Source organism: Neophocaena asiaeorientalis, unplaced genomic scaffold, assembly GCF_003031525.2.
Source record: "Neophocaena asiaeorientalis asiaeorientalis breed wild unplaced genomic scaffold, Neophocaena_asiaeorientalis_V1.1 scaffold256, whole genome shotgun sequence".
NCBI lineage: Eukaryota > Metazoa > Chordata > Mammalia > Artiodactyla > Phocoenidae > Neophocaena > Neophocaena asiaeorientalis.
This window is the reverse complement of record NW_020185324.1, coordinates 4,090,972-4,102,353: the sequence shown is the minus strand read 5'-3', so window position 1 is coordinate 4,102,353 and position 11,382 is coordinate 4,090,972. Positions and strand designations below refer to the sequence as shown.

Genomic DNA, 11,382 nt, shown 5'->3' with positions numbered 1-11,382 from the left:
AGCTCTCCCTTAGGTCTGGGTCTGAGGAGGAGGGTCAGGTGAAGAGATAAGGTTTTTTTTTTTTCTTTCTTTCTTTCTTTCAATTTTCTTCTTTTTCAAAGCTGCTTGGTTCCTGTTTCTTTCAAAACCGAAATAGACAAGAGTGTGCAAGGGGGGACCCACGAGGTGGTGTTTTGTTGTTGTTGTTCACTTGTGGGGCCTTGTTATGGGTTTTGTTATTTTTCTCCTCGTACATCGGTGAACTTTTCCCACTGCCTCTTGCCTTCATTTTTGCCCCTCTTTGCCTTGTGCTTAATGAGCTGCTCTTCTTTTACCATCATCAGCTGCATGGTTTTCTTTTTTCTCTTTTAAAACTGTGTTTTCTTTGTGCTGCAAACAATCTTAATATCCATTCGGCACTCTTCCCTCCCCCTCTTTCTTCTCCCCCCACACCCCTTGCACACACACTGAAACCAGGGGCCTCTTTGCTGGGTTCTTTGCTGCATTGGGAAAGAGATCTTTTTTTAAAAAGTCTCTCTCCTCTCTCTTTTTTGGTGTGTGTGTGCGTGTGTGTGTGTGTGTGTGATTTAAACCGGATGCAGGGCATCTGTGATACTTGGGTTAGTAGTTATTGACAGTGCTTTATCCTTCATGTGGAGATGGGAGGGGTACGAGTGAGGTTCCATTTCACTTTGATGAACCTCCTTCCCCACAGTGGAGTGTTAACAATTTTCATTGTGGTTATGAGACTGTGTGTGACAGACAGGGAAAGGACGTAAGGAAGCTTTGTGAGAACTCAGTTTACAGTGTTATTTGTGACAGTTATGGTACTTTAAAGAGTTTTTTTTTTTAAATCTTCTCTTCGTTTTCCTTTGAGAGTTGAAATTGAAGTCAAGTTGTTCATAAAGAATGTATGAAGCTTCTCAACTTGAAACGTGTGTATATTTCACTTTCTTTGTGGTTGTTAAGATCTAGGCATATGTGTTCTTAACATAGTCTTTTAAATTTATTTTTTGGTTTTCTTTGGACAGTGACTTAAACCTGCTGAAGCGAGAGAACTCTTTCCTTTTTAGGTCTTTGCTTCAAAACTGTATTTTTCTCTGTAGATTTGAAGACTTATCAGTTCTCAAGTTATAGGCTCTGAGAGGTAACCCAGTTTTACAGATCCTGTAAATTTGTTCATTTTTCAGTGTAATGTTTAATTAATTATCAGTAAAGAGTTTTGATAATGAATGTGTGCGAAAACAAATATAGTGTACTGTAATATTCGCACAAATTGAAGGTTCCAATTTGGAATTTTTAAATGCTTATTTAAATAGTCGTCTTTCTAACAGCAAACATATATTGATTTACCTGACAGAGCAGCCTGTGAATAATATGACAGTATTAATTATTCTTCAGAATGTCAGTGAGCAGGTTGGGTAATTGTAAAGCTATTAAGGCTAATATTTTGTAAAATAAGAGGTTTAAAAAAAATCTTTTCTTTTTTAAAATCCATTTTCTTGTGATTGCTATTTTAAATGAGGGTGATGTTTGTTCTGAAAGAAGTCTTTCTCAGAGCACTCAAATTTCTTTATATTTGCCCTCCCGCCTCCCCAATCTGGGTTTCTTGCAAATCTCTAATACTAACCTGTATTTTTTTTTCTGTTCAAATGAGTGTCAAATGCCTGAACACTTTTGGATGGTGAAGTTCCTGGGTCCTATAAACTCTCTGAAGTTAATAGGAGTTTTGCTGTCTTGAGACAGTTTCAGACCTTATGCCATTTACATAATGCATTTTCAGTCGAGTAGATTATATGCTATAATTTTATGGTTTAATATTTTTACTTGCAGTGTCCAAGAATTTTTTTCAGGCATTTCACTCATTACGACTATCTCAGGTTTTCTATAATTCAGATTTTCATTCACAAGGTGATTTGAGAGCAGAACTTAAATTGAATTCTATTACCTATTCATTTTTAAAAGCACTTATGTGATATAAAAGTTGCTGCTAGACATGCTTTGGACTCAAGTGTGTCAACATTATTCATACGGATTAAGTAAATAATAGCCAGAAATACTAACAAATGATAAGTTAAAAAATTTAACACACTGATAAATGTTTAGTAACATTTTTTTTCTGAGATATTTTTCCTAGGAGGGACTATATTATGTATTTGTATTCTCTTGTGTTTGTTTTTAGACTAAAAAACGAACTCGGAAAAGTGTCCAAACTTTAAAACTAAAATTATGAAATAGGAGTTACTTGTAACTTGTTTTGAATAGCTGAATATCTGTGATTCACTGTATGTCATAATGCCTATCTCAGTCTTTTTATATTATTGTGCCTATGAATTGCATTAAATGTTATATAGGCATATTTATGTAGTACATTTAAATGTATAACAGTAAACTAAAATGCATTTCTAAAATGTGCCATTCCACAATGTTTTCATTATATGGGGTAGTTATGCCTAATTTAAAAAATAGTATATTACTCCTCCAGTATTCAAATAGTCTCATGCTCTACTTAGGTACTCAAATAAAAGGTTTATAGTTTATAAGTACTGAAATAAAAAATTTATAGTTTATAAATTTAATATACTTTGATGCTAAACAAAACAATTTTTAAATCAGAAACAAATTTAATAGTAAAAAAATTACCAATTAAAAATGAATTGTAAAATCAAGATAGATTTAATCTATTATTTAAAGGATGATATATGTTACTTTTTGGTAACATGTTTCATTTTTCTTGAGAAAGTTGATGTTTTATGTGCTTTCCTCTAAACTGTCAACTGAAAAAATCAGTAGGTGGAGTATGATCTTTGTGTCTCAGATTTTATAGTATGTGTGTGTGTGTGTGTGTGTGTGTGTGTGTTTAAAAGAGAAGATATAGCATCAGATATGTAGGAAGAGTTAAAAAAATTTTTTTTCTGAACAGTGTAGTAGGAATGTTACTTTGTTTTTTTTGTATTTCTAGTGAGCCTGTGTTACAAGAAATGAGAATACCAAACAAGGAGGCTTTCAAATTACAAAAGAGTCTTGGAAGACATAAACCTTTAAATTATGAAAAGTCTGCTTTTTTTTTTTTTGCCTGCTTTGTTTTTAATGCTGAGCATTAGGCTAAAAATCCTCTACTTCTAGTTACTTTAAAAAATAAGCAATTAGTTTCCCTAATGGAATCCTTTGCTTTTAACTCTTTGGTATGGCTTCCCAGTGGCTGTTGCAAAACAGATTTTAAATTCCTCTCTGTTCACAGGTGCATAGTGTTCCCATATTTTGGAAATCCAAGATTAAGCGGATTTAACTAAATCTAGCTTTGTTAGGGACAGATGGCTGCTTTAAACAGGTGTCACTTTCATTTCTAGTGCATTGTGTTGGGACTTCCACCGGTTCACAAAAGGGCTGTCTAAAGCAGGTGGCATCCTTTGCTTTTGTCCTTAGTAAAATATACTTTTGGAGTTAATTATTTTCGTAGGAAGAGTTTTCTTTTTAAAGTAAAGGTTTTGAACTATTCAAATTGATTCCTAATTTAATTAGCGTAACTTTTATTTTTGAATATCATTCTAGTTTTGAGCTGTGTAAGTTGCAGATCCTTTCAGAAAACACTTCAAATTCTTTAAAGGAATGATAAATTCCCTTTGAATCCAGCAAAGTACTCAGGAGCACTTTACACAATTAGTCAGTTTATCTGAAGCAAAAAGCCAAGGCAGATTTGAATAAAGTGAAATTTGGTTAACATGACAAGTTAACTTTTGCCATCCCATACTTGAATTTTTTGGGGGGCAGCATTATTTTAATTTAAATGATAAATGTTGAGAACCAGTGTTGTTTTTGTTGGTTATTTTAAATATTTTCAAATGAAAACATTTTCCTTATCTACTTCAATTGTTATTATAAAGTTTTTAGTGCTGTTTTTAAGTGAAAATTGTTTTCAAGCATTAATGTTTAAAAATATGTACTGGAGTAAATAAAATAGTAACAAACTATTGATTTCTAAGGTTCATTTTTACCCGGATTCTATCCTTTTTTGGTGGAAATTTTATACATCTTACAACAGATGCACCAGAGGGTGCTGTGCTGTTTGCAACAAGAGATTATTATCACTAAGAATGTGAACTGATTAGAACTTTTATGTAAAGAAAAAAAATTTAATTACTTACGCATTCAAGCATATAATAGCCTTATTTCTGTGGAGTTTCAATTTAATATACTGTCTTAATTGGCAGCTTTTCATCAAAGCCTATCTTTCTGTGTACTAATATATATTAGCACAGCATAAAACAATATCAAGATTGATATCTTTGGCATAATCTGAATGTCAGCATTCGTCCTGTAGGCATATACATTTATCATCTTCTTATGCAGGTATTTTAATCTGTATCTAAAAAATTTAGTTTAACTTGAAAAATCATACTGTTTTGGCAGTATGGCTTTGTACTCCATAAATTTGGCATTGTTGCACATATCAGTATATTGTATATCCTTACAGCATTTATATATGGCATAATTAGTGGTATGCTTTTTATGGTATAATTTAAAACTCTCTCAAAAGTATAAATGGTAATAATAGTTATCAGGCTAATTAAGTCAACAACAATAATAACAGAAATTGGAGAATTTGGTCCCCACTTCCTGCTGTTAGAACAGTCTGGTTTGAATATTTAACTTGGCTTTATTAACTGAAAAGTTTTAGATTCTCCACTTTCCTCTGTGCCTTATACTGCTAAACTGGAAGTGATCTTATATTGCTTTCTGTATCTGAATATTTGTTCATGGAGATTTTTTTTTTTTTTAGGAGAACTGTTGAATTCACTGTTTTGGGTTCTTCTTGCATCATTGACTTTACTTCCTCAGCAGTACATGTATACTCTAAAAGACAAATACTGAAGCAGTGGTAGTCAGTATCTGCCTCAAGTAAGCTTAGAAAGATACAGTTATATCAAATAAACTTTTTTTCCCTCTAGATAATGGATTTATGTATACTGTTGTCCCACATTTAAGTACAATCAGCAAAATATGATATTTTTTAAAAGTACCTTTATAAGACATGCCACAAAGAATTCAAAACATCAATAGAGAATAATAATATTTTAAAGTATTAGTCTTGCTAAAATAGGTTAGGCATTTTTCCTTAAACACGTGATCCTACCAATTCATTAACATAAACTAATTTATGCCACTAAGAATTTAAAGTATATGACATTGTTTCAAAACCTTTATATTTGACATTTTATATATCACATCAAACTACAAGATGTATTTAATGAAAATGAATGAGTTAAAAAATTGGAATGTATTTAGAGTATCAAATAGGTATGTGTTTTGTTTTTTAAATCGATTGTAGATAAGTATATTGGTTAAAAACACAGGCTTTGGACTCAGATTTCAGATAATCTTATTAGCTGTGGAACCTTGGACAGGTTGTTTAGCTTCATTTAGCCTCAGTTTTCTCATCTGAAAAATAGATCAGCCTTAATCTGCTTTATGGAGTTTTGTGAAGAGTAAAGGAGCTAATTCATGTAATGTGCTTTGCTCAGTATTTGACTTGGAATACATGCTCAATACATGTTGGTTCTTAGGGAATACTGAGAAGATACCCAGTCTAATTTTTTTGCTATCTAAGAATCCTTTTAATACACTTCTGACCATCTATTTCCCAGTTGGTCCTAAGTTTTGAAAGATTATGCCTATTGATCTGCACTCATTAAATAATTATTCCCTCTTCCACCCTTTTAAAAATAAAAGACACGAAGCTGTCAACTGTAGGTTTGGATTATCATTTGATAACCAGTCTTGTTATTACACTGAATTAATAGGGTGCTAGCCCAAAGTTATGTTTTAGTTTTACTTTGCAGCCTTATTGTAACGGATTCTTTTTATGTTTGGATAACTCTCCTGGTCTAGGGATCTCAGACTGAGAATTAATGATGTAACATTTCATAAACTCTTAACACTTCCCATTGTCCATTTCATTGTCCAATTGATATTTTCCTTTTCACATCTATTATACATGAATTCATTTGAAAACATTTTGAGCCCTATTTATAAACATTTTACAAAATGCAGTCATTAATATATAATAATGATAATAGTTGTATAAAGATGAGTTCATCAAGGAATTATTCCAATTTATATGCACTGCTTAGAATCGTTATTTTACTAACAGTAGAAAAATGTGAGGTCACCATTTGTTTACCTGTAGCAATAAGTAATTTTAGAAGAATTTGCCAACCCCAATCTTGAGGTATAAAGTAACCCCAAGAATGTTATTCAGTAAAACATATAATATGAAATAGTAGTGGAAAAATAACGCCTTTGGTTCCCTTTGTTAGGGCATTAAAGATGTTGAAAGAATCATTTTAGTTGACTGCTATATCTAAAGTTACTATTCAGTAATTTGCTATATTTCTATTTGTGTAAGCATTTTGACTAAGAAGAAATGTTTTTCTCATTTTACAGTGATCTCAATAGCCCGATCTTTCTCAAAGTGGAAATGTGGTTTATACATTACAATTGAAAATTTATCTGATACTGTGTGTCATCTTTTTTGCTGAAGCATTGTGTATTGTACAGGCTTTTTGCCTGTCTCCCTCATCTTACCTGCTCCCATCCTCCTACTCCTGTTAAATGTTCAATTAAGTATATGATTCCTTTTACATTATTTTTATAGGTAATTAGTCCCAACATAAAAAGTATGTAGACTCTCAGCTCAGCCATCTCCTCTGCTTCCTTTCTCCAGTGAATCTGACACACATTTTAAAGGGAACTTTTGGAAAAAGGCTAGGAAATGTGACTTATTAGGTGGTAAGGTTATATATCATTCTTACCGTTTTTAATCATCCATTATCTTCTTACAATTTCTATCCATCTGACTGCCCTCATGAACAAATACATATCCTTGTTCCACTAATGATGTAACCTGAGCATGATTATGCCCTACGAGTTTCCCTTCCTAGTCCCGGCTATGTGTTGGCCTCTGGCTGAGCACTTTAGGTTAAATCTCTTGTCTAGTCCCAAAATATTGTGTTTGCACAGTCACATGTGCCTGCCCATTGCTGACTTTTAACTCCTGGATTCTTCTTTCTCATTACTTTTATTAGAAGCTGTAATACCCAGTCAATATTGCTTGCCTTTACTTTACAGTGGCTGGTAAAGATTACGAGAGGTCTTCCTGTTTAGGCAGAAATGGGCAAGGGATAATAGGAGCTGAGCCCAGGAAAGCTAAGAGTGAGGCAGCTGGCCTGAAAATGAAAGTACATTAGTTGGTGAGAAGAGACCTAAATTGAGAGGTGATGTGGAAGGAGAAAAGAGAGGGTGACTAGGCTAAGAAATAAAGGTCTTCAAAAGTGCCCCCCAAAGGAGAGTAAAAAGGAGAAAAAGAGCTTCTGTTCTGGTACTCAGTCTGCCACTAAGTGAAAAACCTTAAGCTGGTCACTTAAACCTCCTAGGTCTCAGTTTCTCCATTTGTAAAATGAAGCAGTAAATGAAGCAGTGCTATGTGATCGTTAAAGCCCTTTCCAGCACTAATAGTCTATGATTCCATGGTGAGATTGGTGTGGAAAAAGGGAAACATGCCAATAACATGGAGCCTGGAATTGGTGTTTCCTTTACTGATGGCATTTTGCTTGCCTATTGTTTTTTCTGATAAGAACAACAAAGAAAGAAAACCCAGCATAAAAAAACATGGGTCTAGCATAATGGCCATACCTATGTCACAGTCAGAAGCTTCCACCATTTCAGTGGCCCCTGTAGGGAGCTATGGCCAAGTGCCCTGATGTTCTCACCCACAGAGGAATTAGCTGAGTCTCACAGCTTGAGCTCCTGCTGCGCCAGCTCCTCTATGTTTGTGTGCCAGACAAGTGTCTGACAGTTGGGGCTCCTGCCTGTTGCTCCCCAATGAGGTATTTAAAACAGGACATAATTTCCCAAGTATGTGGATAGGCAAATTAACAGAGAAAGCGGGGTGGGGTGGTGAGGAGCCCAAGCCTCTGCGAGCTCTCTCTCTCTCATTAGAAGCAAGAAAAATTAATTTCTGTTGATCTCATTTTTTAGCATTTCTTCCCCAGTTATTAAAGCCTTGACTTTTTTCTTCCCTTTATGCTATTCAGCTAGTTTTGAAAAGAGCTAAAATCCTGTCAAGGAGTTGGGCAAATTCTGAGGGCTTTTGGACTACTTTGGGGCCCGGCTGTGGGGAGCATTGCCATCTTCCACACTAGTATTCTTTTGTAGTTTTCCATTGGCAATAATTGCTGCTTTTCATTTCTCTGAATATTGTTTATACTTGGTTAGCATTTTTAAAATTTAGGTTTGGTGGCAGAAAAATTGTGTCTTTTGGTCAAGAGGTATGCATGTTCATGACTTAAAAAATTTTTATTGGAGTATAGTTGATTTACAATGATGTGTTACTTTCAGGTATACTGTAGAGTGAATCAGTTATACATATATCCACTCTTTTTTTACATTCTTTTCCCATATAGGTCATTACAGAATATTGAGTAGAGTTCCCTGTGCTATACAGTAGGTCGTTATTAGTTATCTGTTTTATATATAGTAGTGTGTATATGCCAATCCCAGTCTCCCAATTTACCCCCCCCACTCCTTTTCCCCACTGGTAACCATAAGTTTGTTTTCTACATTGGTGGCTCTATTTCTGTTTTGTAAATGAGTTCATTTGTACCATTGTTTTTAGATTCCACATATAAGCAATATCTTGTGGTATTTGTCTTTCTCTGTCTGACTTACTTTGCTCAGTACTTTAATGTTAATTTGACAAGTGCACTTACAAGATTTTAGAGGATTGCATGCTGTGAAAGGAAGTATTTTTGCATTAGTTCAAGATAAGTCTTATATTCTGCTCTCTCTCATCTCACCTCTTTTACCAGTTTAATAAGGAGTGTATGAAAGTTAATAGATTGTAATTGTTGCTTTTAAAATTATTTTTGAATGCTATTTTTATTGATAGAATCGTATTCAAGTTTCGGAACTACAGATCTGAATGATTGATGGCTTTATACATTTCAGTATAAAACTATCATCCTTAAAAATGCATCTGGCCCTCTTCAGTCTCAATCAGCATAGTTTATCTTAATGTGCAAAACCATTTTAGAAACCCTTTGCTAGTCACTTAAATTTCTTTCTTCCATGCTTTGCTTTTGGGGGTGGTGAGGGAGGGTTGCTGGAGAGGGGCAGGAAGAGGGAGATACATTTAGAAATCATATCCTGTTTCCATTGTTGAATACTTGTGCATTGTATACTCTATCCAGTTTGTTTTCCTGGACTGTGACGTTTTGGTGGAAGTAGAGGTTGGGGTGGGGATTGCAGGGCATGGGGAGGGGAGAAACAGAAATGACTCAGGTGATCCAGTATGTCTTCCAGATCTATTTCCTTTCCTGTTGTAGTATTATGCAGAGTACACACACTTTTGTGAGGATAGGCATTTTATTACTTCGTATTTGTCTGTGATTCCTTTTCTCCTAAAGATTGAATGTATCTGTATATGTCTATCCCTTAGTATATTGGTGTGCAATAATATCTTTCTCTTTTAAAGAGCCTATATTGTGATTTAGTCATGCACAGATTTAGAAAGGTAGAAGACAGGGCTTCCCTGGTGGCGCAGTGGTTGAGAGTCCGCCTGCCGATGCAGGGGACGCGGGTTCATGCCCCGGTCCGGGAAGATCCCACATGCCGCGGAGCGGCTGGGCCCGTGAGCCATGGCCGCTGAGCCTGCACATCTGGAGCCTGTGCTCCGCAACGGGAGAGGCCACAGCAGTGAGAGGCCCGCGGACCGCAAAAAAAAAAATAATAAAAAATAAAAAAAAAAAAAAAAAAAAAAAAAGAAAAGAGAAAGGTAGAAGACAGTAGTGAGAAAATCTAGTTTGTGTGCTAGATAACAGAAATGATGCTTTAAATCCACCTGTCTACATTTTGCTTTGGGTGGATTGTTTTGTGGATATATTTTTTGCAATAGAACTTAGGTTTTTCCCCTATTCCTACTGAGGCTGACATTTTAAAGAACCAAAGAGTGTAATCTGTCACATCAGGCTTTCACTGATTGACATCTGGTTATATCTGATGACAATCTTGGAGATGAGTTTTAATGAAGTGTCAGCATAAGGGTCATTAAAAAAAACACATGAAAAGATATATTAGTGATCTGAAAATCACTTTTACCATCTTAAATATACAATATGCATATTTTGATGTACCACGATGAGAGCCCAACATGAAATATTGATATACAGGCACCAGATAAAGTTAGATTCTTTGTTTCGATCATGTAACATAATCACACTGCATGCTTCTAAACGACATTTCAAAACATGTTTTGTTTAAAACGTCACTTTATATTTTTAGAGTGTACTTTTATTAAGAAAAATGGATTTTATCTTATATATAGTGTTTTGTGTATATGTGTGTGTTTGTGCATAGACCTTTAGAAAGTCATTTTAATTGGTACTTCAGAACTTCTGTCAAAACTGCTTTTGCTCACTGGTTTCCGCATTCTACATATCTAGGAACTGCGGTGCTATTTTGTTGAGGCAAAGAAAATTAGGGGAAATGTTTGACTTAAGTTCTTTGAATGACCTTCCTGTGATTTGGGGAACGATTTTTAATGGTGCCTCACATTATACGGGGGTATTTAGAGGCTACCTTTAGTTAACAAAGGCCATGAACGCTGAAATTGAATTAAGTTATTAAAGGCAAAAATTGTAATTCTGATTATAGTAGGTTAAGATATTGTGCTGCTGGATCAACATTTGATCTATGCTTTTATTTTTAGAAGTCTGCCGAGTTTTGAAATTTAAAACCTTTTAAATAATGTTGAATGAGTGGAGCTGTATAATAGATGTGGATTTATATTTCACCAGAGGTTTGAGAGCCATATGGTTTGGAAGTAAGTGGGTTTTATCTTTGAAATTGGGAGGTGCTGTATTTTAATATTTTGATTGGGTTAGATTTACTTGAGTATTTACTGGTCTTGTTAGAAATGCAAGTGCCCATGGAATGGAGATGAAGATCAAAGTCATTTGTGGGAGGAGGTCATTATAATGATCCTGATACGTTACTCACCTGCAGTCATGCTGTCCTTGTTAAACTTTAAAATAAAGGCATCTTTCTTGGATAATATAAACCTCTCTATGATATTGCATTTTTGTTAATTTACACAGCTGTCTGGAATTTCCTAAATCCTGTAGCACAGTCTTGTGTAATGCATTGTCCGTGAGCTTTGGAAGCTCCAGCTTGCCCTTTGGTTTACAAACCTTAGAAAGAATGCTAATAGATGACACCGCATGCCTAGAACAACACCTTAATCTGAAGGAATGGGGTAAGATGAGGGTAAATTGGGGCAGGATCATATAGTTGGAAAAATTAGAGTACGAATAATGGTTAGTACAGTATAGAGAAAAAGAAGGGTGA

The 11,382-nt window shown here is 34.7% G+C and overlaps 1 protein-coding gene across 2 annotated transcripts in view; it reads left to right on the top strand.

Moving 5' to 3' along the window:
• Positions 1 to 748: 748 nt before the first annotated feature.
• Positions 749 to 11,382, top strand: part of RFX3 (regulatory factor X3) — a 284,844-nt gene continuing 274,210 nt past the window's right edge. Inside the window, exon 1 of one of the 2 annotated variants that reach the window (XM_024734283.1) lies at positions 749 to 914. In XM_024734283.1, the coding sequence (XP_024590051.1) occupies positions 893 to 914 (22 nt within the window). In that variant the 5' untranslated portion in view covers positions 749 to 892. The remainder of the gene's footprint in view (positions 915 to 11,382) is intronic. The other variant, XM_024734289.1, reaches the window with a different exon arrangement.